A 24,258-nucleotide genomic window follows, 5' to 3' on the forward strand; every position below is an offset into this window, starting at 1 on the left:
TGAAAAAAAAAAGAAAAAAAAATGGAATGATCAGGATAAAATCTACGGTGTAAAGTAAACCACCTTTAGTAGCAACATGATTGTAACTAAAAATGAAGAAAACAACGCCGAATTTTCATGAAAATACATATAATAGATTCTTTGAATCACAGATTTCAAAGATGGGCAACTTGCAACCTCTTGTCAAAAACAGACCAAAAGGGCCTGTTGGTCTAATAAAAAGAGAAGACAGTTTCTTTGGTATCCAAATTATCCAGCTTCATAAAAATACACAGGTTTGCATGTCCATTCTGTTTGATCCCAAAACAAGGGGGAGAAAACATACATTACCCCAGATTTACTTCCAAAGCTTCCTTAGTGACATGTTCTTCTCTGTCTCCTTCTTCATCACCTTTGCGACTGCCATCTCAAAATCTTCCTGAGTTACATGTACCCTCCGCTCCCTTAGAGCAAACATCCCTGCTTCCGTGCATACCGCCTGCAATCACAGCAAAAAAAAAAAAAAAAAAAAGTGTTTGTACATCCAGATGTATTCCTAATACTGCAAGAAATGATGAACCACAACTAGGATGGATATAAGAAAAACAAGTAGTTAACTAGATCTAGGTTTTTTTTTATGAATTACTGATTCCCAATATTTTTGTTTTTAGGCCAATGTATTCTCAAGAATTGTTTCTAGAAGCTCAACAAGATTACTGTTCAAATGTACAGAGTTCTGAGTCATCTGAAAACACGATAAATATTAGCTTTGTTTTTTTATCTTTGTTATCTAATATTTCTAGATTTCTATTCTTATTTCCCCAATTCATACATGTTTACACATAAAGACAAATTGTGGTGGTTGAAAGCAAAAACAATATCTAGAAAACTTAAGAGCCAATAAAGTCATTGTTTTTAATATTTTCTAAAGATATTTCCATTTGGACTTAGAGTACCACACAAACAGACACATTGTTTTTATGAATATATAAAATAAAAATTAAAAAATACTGTGATACACCCAATTGAGTTTTTGCCTTCCTCATCTATTTGGCAATAGACTTGTGGTTTATAAGAAATGTGACTCAAGAAAATTTAATCCTCATACTCCGTGAGAAAGGACATTTTGGTGGAAACTAAAACTTACACAATTTTATTAGGCAAACCACCTATATTTCTCAGCTCCTGGAATTTGTAATTATTACACTACATTTGGACAAATGAATTCCACAAAAGGTAATGTTTTGGTGCAAGAAGAGAACAAAACATGATAGAATAGAACAGAACTAAACAGGAGTGAACCAAAAAAATGATGCACTTGGTGAATATAAACTTGGATAAAACCACCTATTACAGTAATGTTTAATGTTCTACTTTGTAATTTTCAATTATTTACATCTGATTTGTAAAACTAATCTTTTTCTTTTTCAAATAAGAAATGGAAAAAATCAAAACTATTAAAAATAAAAAATAACAAAAAATACCATACGAAAATCTAGTTAAAAATTGATATCATCAATGGTACTGAACCTATCAATATTTAAAGAGAGAATCTTAATTTCATAAGGATCATGCATGTGCCACTCAATCAAAAACAGAACTTTTAAAGGTGCAAAATTTAAAAACAATATGATTAGATGGAAGAAGAGAGAGAAGAGGAATTTGAAGAAAATGTAGTTTGTCTCCGAAAGAAAAAAATCTGTTCCAAAATTTAGGAAATAAATCGTTCCATTAGTTGACACTTCTTTGCTGTTCAGTACTTTGCCACCACACATCTACACGCCTTTTGTTTTGTTCAGTCCTAAAAGTTTCCCCACAATTCGATACAAATTGCCAAATGAAGTCCCATAAGATTCCTACCAGTTCCAATTGATGCAAAATGGAGTAACTATAGATTTCCTAAATAGTTTAGAAATCATGATCCTATTAAACATAGAACCACTATATCAAATATTATAATCTATTATTATGCTTTTAGTAACTTTTCAGATTTTATTCTTAGGTGTCAGTTGTATTTCATATGTTATTAAAAGTAACATTCCTAATCTTATTTGTATTAGTTTCCTATCTTATTAGGAGTAATATCTAATTTTGTTAGCTTTAGTATTAGTTAATTTAATTTTATTTCGTAAAGGTTACTCATCAAGCATTATAAATATCCCTATAATTTCACTTCTCAAGACAGAATTTAACTATTCAATAATTTCAATGATACTTAAGGCTTTTAGATGTGATGTCTTACAAACTCTAAATATGATATCTATGTTTTTATCCTCAAATCCGTAAATAAACAAAACCCTCCTGCATTACCAATGTTCAATCCGCATGGAACAAGCAGACATGATGCACAGATAAAAAAATTTGACGGATACTTTAAGGCCAATAGAGTTAGAGGAGCAGAGTCTTTAATATAAAAAATAATAGCCAGGAAGATGCCCACTGATGATAAAACACATACCTTGAGCTCTGCACCTGAGGCACCATTCATCTTTTCTGCTATCTTCTTCAAATCAATTCCTCGCATTAAATTCATTCTTCTTGAGTGTATTTTTAAGATATCGAAACGAGACTGCATCAATTGAACAAACATAATACATTTCAAAATAAATCGAACAAACATTATATGAACCCATTAATTTTTTAAGGAACACTTCCAAATAGACAGGACGACAAAGTGCACATCAATATACATGCATACATTGTATAGATGTTAGAGTTTCTCTTTTAGGCAGGTCAACACAGAAGATCTAATTCTAGATAATTACCTCCTAGTTAACAACTCATCCACCTCTTTCTAGAGAAGGCCTAAAAGCATACAAATGAAGTCCTGTGGAAAAGCCAACATATTATCTCCATCGACAACTCTGATGGCTAAGTCGCACACTGCAAATATATGTGTCTGTGTGCACATATATATAAATATTTGTTCCTTCAACTACCAATAGATTTTTTAAAAAGTTCACCCACTGTCATGCGAATCTGTGAAGGAAAAGTGAGCCTCTCTATGTAAGGGAACATAGAGGTCATTAGGATTGGCTCCTCCCTACCCTCTTTTTCAGAATTTATTATTACTTTTTAGAATAAAAAGTGCGGTATAATTCACTGATCAACAAACACTAGGAGGGTGCTAACCTACGTATAAAAAAATATTTACATGTCACTCAAAATGTCAATGAGGTCCCCTAAATACTTGATTGTATAAAGAGTAAGAACCATAACCAAAAAACCCGGGATTTGGAACCATCTATCTCTAATTCTATCAAAATTCGTCTTTCATCCCCTCAAAAGCTTTCTTGTTCCTCTCTTTCCACAACACCCAAAAGATACCAAGAGGAATGAGACTCACACGTCTCTTCCCTCCACTAATACCCCTCCAAGCCCAAATCTCTTCCCTTATCAAACAAGCCATCGTTTAACTGATTCCCGGTCACCCATAAGCCATTGCTTATATGCAAGCAGGCACCAAAGAAAGATGTGATTACAAGACTCTTTCTTCCTCTTGCATAAATAACAACCATTCACCAAATCTTTCCCCTTCTCATCAGCTTATTAATAGTAAGGATACACTTACAACCTGCTTCCCACGCAAGGAAAACAACTCTAGATGGAAAATTAAATAATTATAAAAAGACTTGAACGAGAAAAACCTTCCAGTATTGAGACTCCAGATTGATCGGTCATTACTCTTGTTAATTGATGCAGAAGAGACTGTATTTAAGAGAGTTTCTTTTTCCGAATTTATATAACTCCTAATCCCAGTGAGCTTTAATTAGCTCATGGGGTCTAAGCGTAACCAGTGTTTAGAAACTGACTTTTTTCATTGACTTTTAAACTCTAAAAAACTGTCCAGTATTTGGAGGTAGATTAGGAGCATTAATGGCCAAGAAGAACCATTACTTACTCTTTTTATTAAAAATTAGCTAAGTATATCTTATACCAAAAATACTTCAAAAATAATCTCAAATAAAGGTTACCAACATAAAATTTAATTTTTTTCATTGTTAAATTTTACTACTAAGATATTTTATTGATTTTTGTATAACATTATTACTGTTTATTAGTCAGAAAATAATTGAAGTATTAAGTGAGAATAGTGATAAGTTTTTTTAGAATAAATAATAATAATATTAATGGCCGAAAATAATGGTCATATGGGCTAAAAACACTTGGTTTAAAGCTCTCCCGAAAAAAGCTGGTCCCAGGAGGTCCTTAATTGGGACTAAAAGCTTAGGAGATTTTAGCTTTTATATTAATCCAAACACTAAGGCTTCCTTTCTATTGCCCACTTCTCCCCCCCCCCTCTCCCCGGAAAAGAAAAAAAAAATCAGTCCAAACACCACAAAGTCCACAATCAAGACAATTATTTTTTTGGTAACAAATAATCACAAAGGCAACAATGGTACATAATAAGGAATGCAATTAAGCACAATCAAAGATTTAATTTTATATAATAAAACAGATATTCTGTTTAAACATAGGAAAGCAGCAAATTGATATTTGGAGCCTTTCCAATTCTTTTTGAGTAGAAATACACTATAAAGATAATCTGCATTACCTCTTCATTGGGATTTGGAAATTCAATCTTCCTGTCGATTCGTCCTGGCCTGAGAAGAGCTTGATCCAAAATATCAATTCGATTTGTGGCCATCAAAACCTGCAAGTGCATGTTAAAAATGAAATATGATGATGTAAAGAACCATAGCAAAAACAAAGTCGTTCTTTCCCAATTTACTATACTTCCAATGTAGAGCAGTATACAGTACCTTGATCTTATTTGATGCTTCAAATCCATCAAGTTGATTCAGAAGCTCTAACATAGTTCTTTGCACTTCACTGTCACCATTACCACTTCCAGACTCCATTCTAGCAGATCCAATGCTATCAATTTCATCCATGAAAATTATAGATGGTGCGTGCTCCCTGAAAGCAAGAATTATATGAGTTGAAATTCAAAGAGAAATAGACTAGCTAGGAATATTCTAGAAACAATTCCATGCAGGAAAAAGAAAAGTTGGGCTACTTAGTTAACAACTAGACTCCTTGCCAAACCAAAGTTGTAATGTTATTTTAAGCGGAAATATTTGGTCATGAAATAAAAATTTTGCCAATTGTTTCAGTTGATGGATGAAGCTTCATCCAAAGTCGCACATTCATGACTAATTATAACAAAATATAAGAAACCATCATCCTCTACTCCTTCACATTACTTTGGTTTCTACTACCACATTTTTTTTGGTAGAGAACTACTCTTTTCTTAAGGCTGGAATGGGAGAACGGCACAACGAGAAAACTCTAATACAGATAATGTAAATCACAAAGCCAAAAATAATAAAATCCTAAACCTAGTTTTAAAATGAAGCAAAGAAACATTAGGTGCAGCTGATTGGTAGTGATGCCAGTAAAGGGGGGAACTGAAGACAAACCTTGCCATAACAAACAATTCTCTAACCATTCTAGAGCCTTCACCAATATATTTCTGAACTAACTCAGAACCAGAAACCCTGATAAAAGTACAATCAGTATGATGGGCCACAGCCCTAGCCAACAGTGTCTTTCCTGTACCAGGCGGGCCATATAGCAAGACACCCTGTCATTAACAGGAATAAAGAGATTTACTTTACCAATAAAGAGATCAATCCTCCTTAATACTTGAATTATTTGAGGTATAGATTGGAAAAGACAACTGTACCTTTGGCTGAGCTATACCGAGAGACTCAAATAGTTCAGGATGCTTTATCGGAAGCTCAATAACCTAAAATTAAAAAATCATACACAAGTTATTGAACAAATTAACAATGCAAAGAATATGTAAATAAAGGAATCAAAATCAATAAACTCATTTAGAAATTAAGAACCATGACAAACAAAGAAGCTTCATTAAGAAACTTAAAACCAAAATGAATTAAAAGTTCCACCAAGAAACTAAAAACCCATAACTGATTAAAAGAGCTCCTTTCAGAAACCAAACATAAGCACATAAAGTAAGCTGTGTTCAAGAAATACCTCCTTTATTTCCTTGATTTGCTGATCAAGACCACCAATCATGTCATACGTGGAATCTGGAACTTTTTCAACCTTCATAAGGTTAACCAGGGGATCTACTTTGCTTGGCAAGATCAGATGGAGTACATAACTGTCATTACGGAGTGCAACTCTCGTCGATGGAGTGATCTTTGTGATATCAATATTTTTATCAATATCAACTACATATTTTCCTTCTGGATGAACCTGCAACAAAAAGAACATCAATGACATCTTTGAAAGTACCACTCCAGGTTTAACATGTTTCATGCAGAATATTACAGGATAACTTTCTTTTTTTGAGATAAATTACAGGTTATAACTTTCATTGCCTTGTGAGCTAAAATTACTTATTTTAAACAGAATACAAAGCATCCATATCAAGTACTGCATCAGATAAGCCATATAGTCACCTCTTTTTTTAATAGGAATTCTTACAGTCACCTCCTATACTAAAGTACTCAGATTTTATCTGCAGCACAATAGAAGCAAAAGCTGAACCAACTAGAATTTGTCCATGTACCTTAACCAGAACCTTGTTTTTTCCCATGACTTTGACAACTTCACCAACATATGAACCAGGTTCCTGAAGCAGTTGCAGTTCTTCTCTAAGCATTCTCACTGCCCGAATTGCATAAAAAAACATAATTATTGACCAAATCAACAGACAAAATTTAACTTCCTGGAGAAAAAAGAAAAAGAGGGTAACAATGGGGGAAGAGGATGCTATCCTGACATTTGATAAAATTCCCAACTACATGATCCTTACACTTTTCAAATAATACGCACATCACTAATCGGTATTTCTTATGGAATTTTCTCTTCTTGAGACCAGGCATAAGCCAGAAAGCAGTGAATAAAAATCTTTTAACTAGCAACTTTTTTAGGTGGAAAATTAATGTTAACATAAGAATAGAGTAAAATACATGGTTAAACTAGTAATAATTAATTTCTGAAGTGATTGTTAGAGAATTCATTATTCTGAAAATCCAAGAAAAAATATACATGTCCCTCTTCCTTCTTCCTCTTATTAAACTCGTTAATTGTTCAAAGATGGAGATAATTAACATTACTATTACCCGCTTTGTCATCAAATATGCATCATTGTTATACTGAATTCTCTTTCTTCAACCATGCTAGTATCAGTGGCTGTATTAATTTTGATCAATTCAATCTAAGCTACTCCACAAAGAAAGTGCCATAACAACAGAAATTTATATTAGAGTCTGTTAGGGTGCAATTAAGATGTAAGTAATAAGGATAATATTTTCTGAAAAACTGTGAGGATATTCTGTTTTATTTTTCTGTATTTTATTTTGTAGTAACATTAATCAGGAATATTAGGTGAAGTATGGGTGGTTAAAAGTAGGAAATTAAAAGGACTAGACAAGGTAATTACTAAATTCTGGAAATAACTTCCAGATAATTACCCTCTCATTGTATTAAAACCAGATCTGCTGTCCTTAAGACAGATTATATATGAAGAAGAATTTAAAAGCAGAGTACTTTCTTACTCTGGAGATTTTAGGTTTCTCTCTTCCTAATGAACCCTTAATTTCATTCTAAAAATAGGTAAAGTATTTTATTTTTCTGTATTTTATTCCGTAAGAATATTACGCAGGATATTATGTAAAGTATAAGAGTTAATAGTAAGAAATTAAAAAGATTAGAAGAGGTAGTTACTAAATCTGGAAATAACTTCCAGATAACTATCCTCTCATTGTATTAAAACCAGATTTGCTGTCCTTGAGACAGATTATGTATGAAGAAGAATCTTAAAGCATAGTACTTTCTTACTCGAGATATTATAAGGTTCTCTCTTCCTAATGAACCCTTAATTTTTATCTAAAAATAGGTGAAGGCAGAAAACTAAAGAAGCTTTTTTCTTCGTACTGATTTATGCGTTAATTGTCCCATAACTAGATCAATTAGTCAGGACCATAACAGAGTCATGAAGGGGACAACCATTTCCAACCCTCATCCACATGGTCCCCTTCAACTATAATGTAAACCTTTGTGTTCCCTACATGACATCCATTAGTTGTTAACTCCCACCTCAAAGTGCAACAACCAGAAATAGCAACCCAAACTGTAAGGTTCCTACAGTGCCAAAATGCTCTGAGATTGTCCCCTGTTGAAGACACAAGGCTTCACAGTGCCTATTCTAACATTTCTTTCATACATATTATCAATGCCTAGCATTAAGATATTATCAATTTGGCGAGCCCTGATGGCCACATCAATTACCCCTGTTGAAAATATTTATGTCAATAAATGCATACTCTAAACTACCTGACCCATTCACAAAAGAATAAAGAGATTCGCTATTTCCAATTGTAGCTTTTCAGATTAATTTTCCTCTGTGATTAAATCCGAAAGAACCTTCCATTCAAATCGAACCAACCAACATCATTTCTAAATTCCACGAGCGAAAGAAATATAAATAAATTGCTACAAACCCTAAGAAACAAGCATCTCAAACTTTTTAAACGCTCAACAAAAGTCCAACAACAACAACGGCGCCTACTTAAAACGAGACAAGGAAGAACCTAAATCCCAATATAATAAAGACCTAAAAGTATCCCATACCTAGAAATGAAAAAACAAAACAAACAAATGCCTCAAAAGAATTGCTAAGTCGAGAGAACTAGGGTTTGGGATGCAAGAAAACCAACGTACCTCTAGAATTGAGCTCATTACGTTGCGCTTCAAGGCGATTGAGGTTGTGCGTCTTTTGTCTAACCTGTCGCTGGAGCTCCAGGATGTGCTGCAGATAGTACTGCCTCAGCCCTTCTCCTTGCTTCACGGCCCCTTTCGCGGAGCAAGTCTCCTCCGGCACTGCCAATTCCGGCTGCTTCATCTCGATGCCAACGGCCGCCATTGGTACGAGTTCCGATCAGGAATACAGGAATTAACCGCTAGGTTGAGCAGAATATGATGAGACTTGAGAGAAAGAAAGAGAGAGAGAGTTTTCTTTGGGATCAAGCTAGCAAGTTCCGGGCTTCGGGAAGGAGATGCGAGTGACTGATTTTGCGGTTTAGTTCTGCCGCTTTTCCTTTATATAACAATTGGGCCGGGCCTGCATTTCGTGATTAATCGGCCCACTTATAATGGGCTTGGGTTTCCGGATCGGGTTCCGTTACCTTCCCTCTTTTTTTTTTTTCCATAAAAAACCATATTTAAGAGCCAGATACAGATAATAAACTAAATTTTATTTATTAAACAAAAATTTTGACATATTTTAACAGATTTATCTCAATTTTTTAATTAATAATAATATCATACTTTTTAAAAAAATAATATTTTTTATTTTATCATTTACATAATTAAAATATTAACATGAGTATAATTTTAATTTATATATTTTTTAATTTTTATAACTTCAATTTATATATTTTAGTTTTCACGTATTAACTATTAACATGGTCAAAACGTAATATTTTGTACGTATTAATAATATTTTTCTTTTAAAATGTTAATATGTAAGAATTGTAATTATAAATAAACCCTAAACAAGTATAGGATCAAATGAATATAAATAGTTGAATTTTTTAATCTATTTTTTTAACATAAAATTTTTAAAATTTGATTGGATTAAATTAAATTTAACATTAAGATATCGTTAAATTATATTGGAGAGTTCGAGATTATATGCTTAAAACATGTTTGATTTTACTTGTTTATATTTAATATATTTAAAATAATTATGAATAAAATTTTAATTTATTAGATATTGTATATTATTATAGTAGGCGATTATAAAATAAAAAATAAAAAAGGATAATTAAGTAATAAATGATAATAAAATTAAAAAATGAAATGAGATAGAGTGGAGTTAGTGAAAGTTATTAAAAAAAAAAAGATAACAAAAAATACTGGACTGATCTGAAAAGAATTGTTATTAAACGTGGTCCGAATATAATATGTTACTATTTATATTCCATTTCTAAATGGGGCTGAGTGAGAAACAAAAGTTCAAAATGGGGTGAATTTGTAAATTTGGAAAAGTAAGGGCGGTTAATTTACCAAAGAAGAAATCCCCGACACGTAACTTTTCGAGAATCGGCTTGCTCAATTTCTTTCTCTCTCTCTCTCTCTCTCTCTCTCTCTCTCTCTCTCTCTGGTTGGTTCACCCCCGTCCTCTGCCTCATCTGTGTTCCAATTCTCTCTGCTTGTTTCGGGTCTTCTTTGGCGGGAAAAAGATGTCAGGAAAAGGCGCGAAAGGCTTGATTATGGGCAAAGCCTCTGGAAGCAACAAGGACAAAGACAAGAAAAAGCCTATCTCTCGTTCTTCTCGTGCTGGCCTTCAGGTTCATTTCTTCTTTAGATCTCTGCTTCCCTGGTTGTTTTCTTTCTCACCTGGTTTTGTCGACCTAATGTTCTTCCTCTTGGTTGTTTCGTTGTCGCCCATTTTTCTCCTACTGAGCTGTTTTAACTTTTTTTTTTTTTTTGAAATAATGTTATAACCTCTATTTTGCTGTTCAGAGAATGAGGATTATGAGGCTCTAGAAATATTTGAGTTTTCCTGTATTCATCACGTTAATAGCTTTGTTTTGAAGAACTGAGATTTTCAACGCTTCAGGACATTGGGTTTTATTTGTTCATCACCTTATAGCTTTGTTTTGTTTCTATTTAGAAGTTATGCGAAAATGAAAATCGACCTTGGTTGCTATATCGGGAACGCTTGCAGATTGAACTTGTTATATTCTTCATCTTTATCGAGATAGCATAAAAAGAAAGGTTTATTCGAGGAGGGTTTTGTTAATTTGAGAAACCAGCATGCGTTAACGACTGCAGTGCGTGGAGTATCATTTTATTCATTTAGTACTTCAATTTCAATTTGTGTTGTCGAATTGATAACTGAGTAGATTACTTCATTGAGTTGTTCGATAAGCGAGCTAAAGGTGGAGGGATGTCGAGTGGGAGTTTGTTCTGGTAAAGATGATATTTTTTTTTCAGAGTTTTAGTGAAGATGATATTGGTTGCTGCCACTACACCTCTATGTCGAAGTTTCATAGGTATTATGGATTTTTGGACAACTAGTGCGGGTAAAAAAAGAAGACGAGGATGATTCGAAGTTGTTATGGTGTAGGACAAGAGAACAAATTGAAGAAGAGACTAGAGGAAGATCGAGTAAGTAGAGGAAGATCAAGTAGAGGAAGTAGCAATTTTAATAACCTTTGAGTCAAAAAAAATAAAATAAAAGGAAGGCAGAGGAAATAGCAAGGTTGGAGGGAAAAGAGACTAGAACACTAGATTACAATGGTACAGTTGAAAATAATTAGAAATGGTATATTAGAGAAGTGTTTAATTCACCATAATCTAACACATGAATACCGTTCAAAAGTTATGAATCACAACCTGAAATTGGCAATAATGGCAATAACAAAAGCTTTCAAATCCTAAATCAGATTGAACTCGAATCTCCTAGGAAGTGTTGAAAGTAAATTTCCCTGGTGAACCAAAATTCCTATTGTGAATCCTTAGATGGTTATGCATTGCTTGCTCATCTAAGAAGAACTGGACTTTTGATAATTGATAACATGAATAACTTTCTAGGAGCCTGGGGCTGAGAACTAAGTAAAGGCTCAAAAATATTTTGGTAAGATGGTAAATCCTTTACTCCAAAAATAAGATCAACATCCATGTAGGTAGTCCTATCAGTATGATATGCATTAGCACTATGTTTTGAAGGATATCAAATGGATCAATCAGGGAAGAAAGCAAAGAATTTGGGGAAATGGGAATAATCACAATGTCTCTAACATTAAATGGATCATCAAGAAAAGAGATACTAGACTTATGGGTATAGGTTCATGAGGTGCAGTAGGCAAGGCTAGTAATGTTTGCAACTTGCATTTCAAGGGACTCCTTTGAAACACTTGTCGGTTGACTAGAGAAGTGATAAGAGAGTTGAATGGAGGAGTTTTTCTATCAGCTGGCACATTGGGGACAACGAATGACAATGTGATCCTTTACATGGAAATTGGGGTAGTAAATTTAGGGACCACAAGACTTGTTGTGAAGACCACCAAGATCAGTGAAAGCCTTAAATATTGGAGAGAGAAGAGCTTTAGCTAAGACAATTGAGTGAGAAGAAGGCTTGGATTTATTGGACAATAGTAAAAGAGTGAGATTGATGAGTAGCATGGAACTTGACATGCTTTTCTGTTTTAAACGCTCTTTTGTAGGTTTCCTGTAAAGAATTTATCTCTTGATTTGCTTTTCAACCATTGCAAAACTGACTAAAAACAACAGCTGGTTCATCCTTAAGCTCACACCTCAACATTAGCTCTTCTAATGGAGCTAAATAATCAGCCACGCTATTTGTTAAACGCTTCACATTCAAATAAACATTCTAGCAAATTATTCCAATAGTGGGTAGTAGGTATTATCTTTTACATTTTGTTCATTACATCCGCTAATTGATAAGTGGCTCAACTAAATGATCTACATTTTTTTTGGAACACAATGCCGATCTTTTTAGCAGTATCAATTAGTTTCATTATAGTAATCCTTATAGCCCTACATCAGGCATATCTTACCAATCAAAATTATCCTCTAGTACATTAGTCCAATTGAACAAGTAGAGGAAGACCTTGACAATCCCTCATTAATCATTATCCAAAGGTTTGTTTCTAAAGAAAGGATTTTATTCTACAGATTTTGTTTATAGTTCCTACAAGTTATTCGCTTAGTTGGCCAATGACAAAAGTGACCTCACTAAGATAGTGTCAGAAAAGTTTAATATTTCCATTTAGGCATTTTCCTTGTTGTTTTAGGATTTGAGCAAATTGGTTTGTAACATGACCATATCCTACCTCTAAAGTAGTTAATATGATGTTTATGTTATGTAGTTTTTAGTTATTGGGAGAGATGAAAGAGGTATCACTATCTTGATCAGGCATTATGTATGGGAAAAAAATTAACAAATTTTGATATAGCTTGCTGATAACATATCAATCAAGAATCGAACATATAATTTATACCTAATTAACGCACAAGAACCTTAAAACAAAAACAAGAAAAAAAAAATCTAAATCCTTCCCTAAATTTGTTTCATATTGGCTTCAAACAACTTGACTAAAATGGTTAAATTCGCAGCTTGCTTGTAGCATTTTTTTAATATAAAAAGATATGACTTAAAAAGACTCTCTCTTAAGTGTTTTTTTATTTTGGAAATAAGCAAAGCATTTTGTCATTAACATCGGCATCAAGGGGTACGGAACTCCTATGCACACTATTTACTTATTCACCAATAAGCCAATAAGGTTCTTTAATCCTCCATAGAGTACAGAGAATTACTCAATAACAAAAATTCAATGGTTTGGAATTATCTATTCATAATTAAGCCAAAACCATTATCGTCATTTACCCATTCAAAAGTTTTTATATCTCTCTCCTTCCAAGCCACTTCAAAAACGGTGATTGGAATAAGGTCCGCATCTTTCCTCCACCTGTTGATACCCTTCCATGCCCATAATTCATCTCTAACCGAATCCGCCGTCATCCACTTCACACCTAAGAAACTATAGATTATAGTTCATAACTTGTACACCTCCAGGCACCATAGAAGTAAATGGTTGCAAGTCTCCGCAGCATTTTTATAGAAATAGCATCCATTCACCATAATATTACCCCGTCTCATCAACTTGTCAATAGTCAGAGTGTAATCTACTGGCCTCCCAAGCAAGAAAAGACAGCTTTGAGAGGGACTTTAACCTTCCATATTTGTTTAACTGGAAATTTGCTACCATTGTCTTCTTGCTTGGCCAAATGCTTGTAGAAGGATTGATCGAAAAAGCCTATTTGTAAAGATATGGGGATATTTGATCTCTTAGAGTTCCATCTTTCAGCTACAGGTCCTGCCACAAGATAATTATGTCACCCTTGCCGCTTTCCATCTGATGCATGTCTGAAATTTGTCACGATCCATTCCAATTTTTTTTTTTTCATAACCCTTTCCCATGCGGTCTCGCCATAAATCTAGTGTATCAACTGCTCTCAACTGTTCCAAATTCCACTTCGACCACCCTTCTTCATAATGCTCCTTCTTCATTCATAAACCTCCATAATCATTTATCCTGTAATGCAACATTCATCTCTACAAGAGATCGTAACCCTAACCCTCATTTGGTAGTTAGGTGAATTGGTGGTGAGCACAGATGAGTCGTCATCTGATGATCATGGTGACTTTTCGGATTGGGTGAGAGAAAAAATGTGAAATTGCACAAGCTGATTGGGGTGGATTTTGAAAAGGGTATGAAGATAGATTTATAAACTGTCTAGGGCCATTGAGGCTAGGAGGCAGGAAAAAAATATGTTAGTGAGCTTCTGGAGAGTCATGTTGATAGTGGAATTTTCTCTCAACTGTGATAAGAAGATGGGTTGATCAAACCACCAGTAGGGAGGAGGTTATGACCCCACTTGCTATTCCCAACAATTAGTTGCATGGTCTCTTGAAACTCGAGGGCTCTTAACAATCAAAGCAAGAAAGTTAATGGTTTTTTTTTGGAAGAACCGAAGCTTCAGGAGACAAAGATTGACGAGATGAGCACTAATGTGGTTAATAGTTTATGGTATGGCAGGGAGGTGAGCTGTTGTGATCTCCCTGCAATGAGAGCTTTGGAAAGTATTTTTATTTATGTGAACTTCTGGTTATCTTAATTCGATAGCGAACAGGTTTGACCTCATTGATCTTCCTCTTGTGGGTGTCAAGAAAAGATTCGAGGTTCTCCAAAATCGGTAGATTCTCGTGTCTCTAGTTTTGAAGTCCTATAATTGAACTTAGTCCAAAAGATCTTGCCATGGTCACCTCAGATCATCATGCTATTTGCCTTGATCTCCATGGTATAAATTGGCCCCCCATCCCATTCAAGATTGAGAACAAGCGGCTTTTTTTTTTAGATAAAAGGAGAACAAGTGGCTTAGGATGGCAGGATTCAACAATTTAGTCTGCTCTTGGCGAGAGGATTTGGATTTATAGCATTAGGCTTCGCAAGCTTTTTACCTTTGTTAAGGAAAACTTAAATGTAGTATGGGATGTTGGGGGCAAGGAGGCAGAAAGGAAAAAGGTTACCCATGATTTTGAGGAGCTTGCTGGGAAAGAGTCTAGTTTGGTCTCTTGGAGGTAGGAAAGGAGAGAAGAGCTAAGTTAGATGTTTCCTCTGGAATGATTTTGGAGGTTTTATGTTAATCAGAAATCATATCTTTGATGTACTTGTGCTGGTAGCTGATCAATAGGGATGAAGATGGATCCTTTGAATGCAATGGCAGCTAGGGTCTATGCAATTGTATATGTTTTTCAAAGCACTGGAAATTCACACGGGAAATGAAAACAGAACTAGGCTTTGGTGCCAAATTGATGTAGACAAGAGAGCAATAAAAAGAGATGATAGGAACTGAAGAGGAAACAAGAGAGGGAGATCAAGTAGAGGAAGTAGCAGGGGGCTAAGGAAAAAAAACTAGAACAACAGAATAGACTTACAAAGAAGATCTGAAATACTCTGTCAAGGAGTAATTAGCTTATTATAGCTTGACATAGATTATGTAGGTATCAGTCACAACCAAATGGCTGGTAATAAAAGGTTTCAAATTTTAAAGTTAATTGACTCAAATCTCTTATGAAGTATTAGAGTTGAGTTTCTAATCGAACTAGAATTCCTAGAGTTAATCCTGAGACAGTTCAGCATTATGTTCAGCAGCCTATTTAGCTCGTTAGAAAGATCATCTACTCTGATTTTTAAGTTTGCTGCTTATTCAGCTAGCACATGTTCCATCTGGATCATCTTTAGGTTTTTTTTTAAATTACTTTATGTTGACTTAGAGATCAATGATTTAGGGCCCCTATCTTGCTCCTGGGTAGTGGCCATGGTGGGGGCTCCTCTGATATCTTGCTCCTGGGTAGTGGGCCATGGTGGAGGCTAGTCATATGCTTTTGTATGTTTTGGTGTTCTTTAGATTTTAACTGTGTTAAAGTAAAATAATGCTGAAACTTCCATCTTTTCTTTCCTTCATATTTTGTGACGTACCATTGGCAAGAGAAATAGGAGTTGGTGAGAGAGAACTGCCACACTACTGCCACTTATGGTGTATATTTCTCTTTTCAGTTGTAGTTCTGAAGTTTCTTGTTCGTTGCTGTTAGTTTCTGTTCCTCAGGTTTTTGGGCAGAGAGACCATTGTTTTCAATCTTCAATGCATATATTTTTGGATGAGGAATTAGGTTGATGAATTGGCTGTTATTTCATGTTTCATAGATCAAGTTTAAGTTTGACTGGAAAATCTAAAGTCTGTTGAGGGATAGTTTATGCTATCCTAGTCTTTTATGTTGCTGAGAATTGATTGCGGTGGGGATTCTTTTTTTTTTAAACCAACTAAATGGATTGTGCTTAAATAATTGTGACTCATGCACCACGGCTTTCAGAGCTATAATTGATGATTTCAATTACCTATGGTATGTGAGAAACTTATTCTTGATGACAAAATACACCAGTAAAAGCCATGTGATTTCATGCAGTAAATCACTAAAATGCTAATAATCTCAAAGAGCATTGATATTTTGACTTGAAAGGAAGATTTAATCAAAAGGTGGTGATTTGCTGATGTTCTTTAAATGCATGTAAGAATGGATACAGAAGTTAACTTTTGATTAGATTTTCCATTTCCTTGGTGGGCTTGAAACTTTTTCCCTGACATTAGAAAACAAGTTAAATTTTCTTGAATATTTTCTTAGGATTTGGTTTATAATGAGATGTGATTCTAGCGAAACTTGTTCTGTCGACCATTATAAGATGTGATTGGAGGCTGGGATTTACCTGTTTACTTCTGTCATTTGCTTTATGATTTTTTTAATAACCTGCAGTTCCCAGTGGGTAGGATTCACCGTCTACTTAAGTCAAGGACAACATCTCATGGGAGAGTAGGAGCCACTGCTGCTGTATATTCTGCTGCTATCCTGGAGTATTTGACTGCGGAAGTGTTGGAATTGGCTGGAAATGCAAGCAAGGATCTTAAGGTCAAACGAATCACTCCCAGGCATTTGCAGCTAGCCATCCGTGGTGATGAAGAGCTCGATACGCTGATCAAAGGAACCATTGCTGGTGGAGGTGTGATTCCTCATATCCACAAGTCTCTTATCAACAAATCATCCAAGGAATAGTTTCCAAACTGAGCGACAAGTCTTGTGTTGATATAGACCCTCTTTCCTATAACCAGAACCATGGATTTGCTCCTCTTTGCTGCTGTAAAAGTAGGTCTCGGGTCTGGCATGTCTGTGTTTGTTCTGTTGGCACTTCTGCTTTATTTTCTTTTTTATTTGCTGGACTTGTGAACGCTTGAATCAGTAAATGTTGTGGATAACTGGATTTTTTCACAGAGAACAGTATTTGGTTCGCTTACCAGATTTAATTAGTCATAGGGGGGTTATATGTATTATGCATGGTGATCTAGAGACACTTTGCCTTGTTTGTAGGACAGATTTTTCCTTTACAAAAAATGTTAAATTAGATTTCATCCTCTTGGATCTGACTCAGTTAAAGTAAGTCTGGAATCTTTATCATTTCATTATTAGATTGTCATATGGAAACCTTGTGGTATATCATCACAACTAGATGAAAAAATTCAATAAATTAACTGTTGAGGTTTTTTCATATTTGATCTAAAATATCTAATGTCTTATATATTGTTAAAATTAGGTATGAAATTTTCAATAAATAGATTTTGAAAATGAAGAGGAATAATACCATTTTGTTGAGAGAATGAGTCTGTGAAATCTTCTATAATTCAAGCTTTAAGAGAAGATTAGAAAGACTAAATCATGTTATTTTTTTATGAGTGTTTTAGATTACTGTTTTGAGAAGTTCTCACAAGGATATTCATGACAAAGATGAATGATGACTCTCAACTCATAAAACTTCATTAGAATAGGAAGCTCCATAATCTAGTCTACATTTCAAATGAGAGTTATCTTCCCTCAAAAGCAACTGTCACTTGACATAAGCAAATCCTTCCCCCAAGACTAAACCAATTAAATCCCGTCCAAGTTTTCGAGAGCCAAACACGCCCCTTACCCACCAAAAGATTAAACAAGATATCTAGCCCATCCAGACATCACTCATACACAGATAAAAATTCCTACAATCTGAACAATGCAAAGTCATGTTGATTCTAAACCTGACTTATGAAAGAATTTTGCCAGTTAATGACGTGGCGATTGATTTGAAAGTCTAAATTCTTGATACCTTAGGAACATCAACTGGGAACTGATCGATCTCATCCATCCATGGGTTCTTCTCCTTTTCTGGGTTTATGGTCCTTACAGCTTTCCACACTGCACTGTTACACTTGAAACCTGAACCAAAAGCTATTTGCCAAATCCTATCGCCCCTCTTCATCCTTCCCTTCGCTTCTGCATAGGCCAATTCATACCATAGAGAACTGCTAGAGGTGTTTCCAAACCGGTAGAGTGTCATCCTTGACGGCTCCATGTGCCAATCTGACAACTGCAAGTTCTTCTCCAATTCATCCAAAACAGCTCTTCCCCCGGCGTGAATGCAGAAATGCTCAAAAGCTAGTTTGAAATCTGGGATGTAAGGCTTGACCTTCATCTTAAAAAGCTTCTTTCCAACCAATGTACCAAAGAATAGAAGCTGTTCGGACATTGGCAGCACCAAAGGTCCCAAGGTGGTGATGTTGGTTTTCAAAGCATCACCTGCAACAGCCATGAGGTCCTTTGAGAGAGTTACACCGATCTTCCCAGTGGAGTCCTCCTCTTGGGTGACACAGCCGAAGCATTTGTCATCAGCTCCCTTGTGTGTGCGGACAGTGTGGACCAATTGGTATTTGGATCTTCTTCTGTCAGACCATTTGTTCGACAGCAATACTGCAGCGCCTCCCATTCTAAAGAGACAATTAGAAACAAGCTTTGATCTATCATTGCCAAAGTACCAATTTAATGTGATATTCTCCATGCTGATAACCAATGCATATGTGTTTGGTTGAACCTGTAGAAGATTTCTGGCAAGATCAATTGAAATGAGACCTGCACTGCAACCCATTCCTCCCAAATTATAGCTAAGTATATTTCCTCTGAGCTTGTAATGGTTAACAACCATGGCAGAAAGAGATGGGGTTGGATTGAACAAACTACAATTGACAACTAAAATCCCAATATCTTTTGGTTTCACACCAGTCTTAGCCAAAAGCTCATCTATGGCACCATACATTACCGCCTCAGCTTCTTTTCGAGCTTCTTTCATTGATGGGTTAGGAGGGATATTGAGGACAGCCTCTGGGAGATAAGTTGATTCTCCGAGTCCAGATCGTTCAAGAATCTTACGCTGAAACTCTAGATTCTCCTCTGTAAATGTACCAGTCATCCGGGATTGATCCATAAAGACCTTTTTGGTACATTTTCGAGATTCTTCAGGCTTGTAGCATGAAAAGTTAACAAGGTACACAGCACGAGGGCGAGTAAGAAAGTATAGGGTCACTAGAAAAACAAGGAGCGTTGAGCAGATAATAACCGAAATTAGGTTGTATTGGAGATGCTCCCAAAGATTGTAGAGATCTTGGAGAGAAAAAGTTGAAATCTGAGCAGCAATCACAACTACAAGGGGGGAAAGGAATAGAAACATTCCATGGGTTATGAGGTAATGATATCCAAGCTTCACATACTTTAGCTTCACAGACTTCTTGAAATCAGGTAGGCTTCTTGTTGGTGTTTGGATCAAGGGTTTGTTAATCTTCTCTTCAGCCATTTTTCCCTGTCAAACATGCAATTGGCAAATTAGATCAAAATAATAACAGTCATAATAACTATTTACCTCATAATTCAGAAACTTATAAGGAAATTAAAAAAAAAAAAAAAAACTTGATTTTTAAGAATACAACGATTGACTATGAGAAAGGAATAAAATCCTTAAAGCGGCTTCTAGAAAAGGGAGACTTTTAAACCTCTCTCTTATTTTCCTCCCCAGAGAACTTATGCAACTATTCAGTAATGAAATTTAACAGCTTTAACTCTATCAGAAATTACAGCTACAGATGATTTACAGCAGCATGAAAAAGGATGAAACTTCATGACAACCCACGTCATAAAAAATTATAATAAACTCGTGAAATAAAAATTTCATTCTTAACCATAATTCAGCAGACCCAGATCAGAATTTCACATCAAAACACCGGCTAACAGCAGAAAAACTACGGTGCGATAGAAGCCAGATCAGCATTCCCATTAAAAAGCTTAATTGACCAAGACAAGGAAATTTAACGAGAACCCAGATCGAAGTTCGCAAAAACAAGTGCGGATTACAGATACATTAAAGTATAAATGCGATTTATAGTAGAAAAACCATTAGGAAAATCAAAAGACAAAGGGGAGAAAAAAGGAGAGGAGCTAACCTCGAAAGAGACGGCCAAGACTAGAAGGTCGCTTCAATCTATCCGGAGAAAGCCAGAGAGAGAGAGAGAGAGAGAGAGAGAGGAGAAGGAAGAGAATGAAAAGGAAAAGTATTTATGAGACGGAGAGAAGAGGAAATTACAGAGAGAGGCAGAGAGCAAAACAAATCAACGGATACAAAATAATCTCAACTCTCCAAGTGTATTCAACTTTAGATTATAAATAATTATTTATTCTATTAAAAAATAAATAATAATTAGATTTAATATTTATTAATGACATTTTGGGGACATTAGTTTATTAAATTAATTTAATTAACAAGATTTAAAAATGTATTAATTCATCTTATAAATAACAATTTAAAATGTGTTATTTTGATTTCATGTTAATACAAATTAACACCTTAAAATTTAAGTTTATCATTAAATCATTTGAGAACAAATATATAGATTTGGGCTTAATAAATCAATCATATATCAAATTTTTTTATGACATAAGAAAGATAAAATTAAATTAATTATATTTTTGTACTTTTTAATTTTAAAATAATAATTTTTACATTCCTACTTATTAAAAAATAATCACAAAAGTACGTAATTTAAATGATAAAATTATAATGCATTTTTAAAAAAAAATAAAATTTGAGCTTTTTTTTTCAAATATAGCTCTAAAAAATTTAAATATAAAATCATAATGTATTTTACAACAAGAATTTTTTTAATAATTAAAAAATAAATTTCAAATTTCCTCAATTTTGATTAGAATTTAGAATAAACTTTTAAACGTTTGAGTTTAATTTATATTTATAAATATAAATATATGAAATAAATTATAAGGTAACCCCAAAATAAAAATTAAAAATTCTTATTCTTCAAAAAAACGAAAAAGAAATTAAAATTTTAAAATAAATTGACGCGTTTTTTAGGAGGCGGCATGGTCATGCTCGGTACTGCATTTAATTTGATTTTCAAAGAGTTTGACTTTTATTTCACTTCTGGTAAATCGGACGGCTGTGATTCGCTGAAGCGGTTGGCAATTCCCATTTGGGCACTACCGTGTGATGTTTGTAGGTAGACAAACCCCCCCGGTCCCCCACCCGCCTCGCTGTCACGTTGCTCGCAAGTAATTTCGTGCTCCAACCCAAAAAAAAAAAGGGTATAACAGACATTTCCTTATTTTTTATAAATTAAATTAATAATCTCGTGATTATTAATTATTAATTAGTGGTTTAAAATCATGATTAATTAAATTTTAAATGTCTAACAATCTATTATATCTCAATTACTTTTTGATAAGATACATTGAAAATTAATGTATTTAGTTGAAAAAATAATTTAAATTTATTAAAATAAGTATTTTTATGTAATTAAAGTTTTCACACGTAACTTCAAGAATATTTATTTAAAAATATGAAAAAATTTGACATTTAGATATTGGGTCGTCGCCACCTAAAACTGTGGCATGTCCACACGTTTAACCAAACATTTTTTTAAATAAAATAAAATAAAATAGTGCATTTTTAATATATATAATAGTTATTAATAATAATTGAAAAATAAAAATAATTAAAATAAATAGTGTATTACATTATTTAACCAAACAGGGTGTGACATTGTTAGAAATATTATAATATGTATATACATATAATTCAATGTATGGAGGGAGGGTAAAATTAAGGGTGAACCCAGATCCCAAATATTTATAATTAATGTCTAAAGGAGGGAATCATCATTAATCATAGAATTAAATGATTACTTAAACATCTTTTTAAGGCACGAGTTAGCAGCTGCTAATTAATTTGTTTAAAAATTGAAAATAATTAATTTACTAACATTTATCTATTTATGGTGTTGTGGAAAATCCACAAGTTGTTAACAAGAAAGGAAATAAAGTAAATTATACTCTGAGCAAAACAATAGTAGTAATTAAATTAATAAATTATTAATTGAATAATTAATACAATTTTATATTTCTCTATAATTTTTAATAAAAAATTATACTGGAATGTATTAATAAATATATATATATATAATTTTGTTATGAAAATATAAATTAAAAAGGGTTTACAGTGTAAAGTATATGCATGAGGGCCCGTGACATGTTGGGGTGTCACATGGGTAACTCACATGCACAAATATGAATTTCCAACTTTCAACAATAAAAAAGACAAAAGACTTTTTTTTTCTCAAATTAAAATGAAAATGCAGATGCATGCATAGAGTATTAATTACAATGCATGTATAGCCAAAGCAAATACCATAGATATACATATATATATATATATATATGAACAGAGTCATTATTTTATGTAATGACGATATGATGATGTTACAAATTTGACAGACTATTTTATATTTTTGAATAATTAAAAAATATGAGGTAAAAATATGTACACATACATGTATACATACATATGGGTATAAGAAAAAAGACAATTTCTGATATTTATTTAATATAATTAATTATAGTAGAAATAGAAAGAATGAAAATGGATGTGAGAAAGTTGACAGGTGAGGGAAAATAATAAGATATTTTACAGGGGAAGTGTGGCTGAGATTGAGGACATGTGCGTGCATGGGCCAAATTATTCGAGTTCCGCTCTCTGCTTATTTCTGAACTAGTCTGTCCTTTGGAACTCTACACTGCCATAAATTTTGACTATATATATATATATATGTATGTATGTATGTATGTATGCATGTATTATGGGCATTTATTAAGAGAATGTAAGTGAATATAAATAAAATAATAATGATGTAATTGGAATTTTGTGAATACTATAGTTTTATAAATAACATTGTATGAATTATAATGTGGTGCATAAAATTGTAATCCGGTCGGTTTGGGACAGGGTCGTAAGCCATTTTATTGTACTACGCAGGTTTCAAGTTACACTTGCCCTACCCCACCCTGCCCCATAGAATGTATGCACATATAACATTTCCAAGTTATATGTACATACACAAGCGTACATAGAATATATGCACTCAAATATTCACACTAAGATATATGAGATTAGCTAGGGATGTTAATAAGGTAGGTTCTGAAAGAATTTTATGAAATTCAAATTCATTCCGAGTGCATAATATATTGTCTAAAATCGCTCCGATTTTAAGATAGTTTTATAAAAAAAAATAATCTTTTTTTTTTCGTGCATGCAGGTTTCAAATGAACAAATGCTATCTCAATCTATTGAAACAAATTATCGTTAAAAATTTTTAGTCTATAGTGAGATAAAGATGAAGAAATTTAAAGATGAAGAAGAAAAAGAAGAAATTTGGAGATGAAGATAGAGGCAATGAATGAAGAAGGTAGGAGGTTGCAGCTGTAAATGAGAGTGGGGTGTATATTATTTAGGTTTTAGGGTTCTTTCTTATATAGTTTTATTTTTTTAACATTTTGTAATTAAAGCATAAAAAATATAATATTTTATAAGATATATATGCTCGTTAATTTAAACAAAATTTTAAATTTTAAATTTGAACTCGTCTCATCACTAATTAAGTAAATTAATAAATTCAATTTGACCCGACTCAACTCTGTTTGAAATTAGTTAAAATTCACAATAATTTTTAATAGAAATAACCGGTTTAGCATATCACAAATTTTTTTGACATTTCTAAAATTAGTACACAGAAAAAATTACTTTAAAGTAAGAAATGGAAACAAGAAAAGATAGATAAACTATAAAGACAAACAAAAAAAAGAACCTTAGAAAATTTTGATCGAGCATAACATCTAGGAGAGAACCAGATGCCAGCGGCTGTGCGAAGAAGAAGAGAGTCTCGACATCAAGAACAGTACTTGAAGATGATGGGAGGATGATTGTGGTGTGCTAGGTGGCTTGAAGGAGAGGAAGA

At 33.6% G+C, this 24,258-nt stretch overlaps 3 protein-coding genes across 3 annotated transcripts; 1 reads left to right on the plus strand and 2 right to left on the minus strand.

Annotated features, from left to right (window-relative positions):
• Positions 1-93: 93 nt before the first annotated feature.
• LOC110825879 (26S proteasome regulatory subunit 8 homolog A) lies at positions 94-9,020 on the minus strand. Its single transcript, XM_022056409.2, has 9 exons — positions 8,680-9,020; positions 6,524-6,621; positions 5,983-6,207; positions 5,669-5,731; positions 5,403-5,566; positions 4,743-4,899; positions 4,535-4,633; positions 2,438-2,548; positions 94-478 (listed from the first exon to the last, which is right to left on the minus strand). The coding sequence occupies exons 1-9, from the start codon at positions 8,879-8,881 to the stop codon at positions 338-340; spliced, it is 1,260 nt and encodes a 419-aa protein (XP_021912101.2). The 5' UTR covers positions 8,882-9,020; the 3' UTR covers positions 94-337.
• A 1,042-nt stretch (positions 9,021-10,062) lies between these two features.
• LOC110812650 (putative histone H2A variant 3) lies at positions 10,063-17,514 on the plus strand. Its single transcript, XM_088207941.1, has 2 exons — positions 10,063-10,310; positions 16,862-17,514. The coding sequence occupies exons 1-2, from the start codon at positions 10,203-10,205 to the stop codon at positions 17,156-17,158; spliced, it is 405 nt and encodes a 134-aa protein (XP_088064067.1). The 5' UTR covers positions 10,063-10,202; the 3' UTR covers positions 17,159-17,514.
• Positions 17,515-17,889: 375 nt separating this feature from the next.
• KCS11 (3-ketoacyl-CoA synthase 11) lies at positions 17,890-20,356 on the minus strand. The gene is made up of 2 exons (XM_022039490.2): positions 20,140-20,356; positions 17,890-19,763 (listed from the first exon to the last, which is right to left on the minus strand). Exons 1-2 carry the CDS (start codon positions 20,140-20,142, stop codon positions 18,225-18,227), a joined length of 1,542 nt encoding a protein of 513 aa, XP_021895182.1. The 5' UTR covers positions 20,143-20,356; the 3' UTR covers positions 17,890-18,224.
• Between the last annotated feature and the right edge of the window lie 3,902 nt (positions 20,357-24,258).

The sequence above is a fragment of the Carica papaya genome, chromosome 7 (genome assembly GCF_054855325.1).
Source record: "Carica papaya isolate Zhongbai chromosome 7, ASM5485532v1, whole genome shotgun sequence".
NCBI classification, from domain to species: domain Eukaryota; kingdom Viridiplantae; phylum Streptophyta; class Magnoliopsida; order Brassicales; family Caricaceae; genus Carica; species Carica papaya.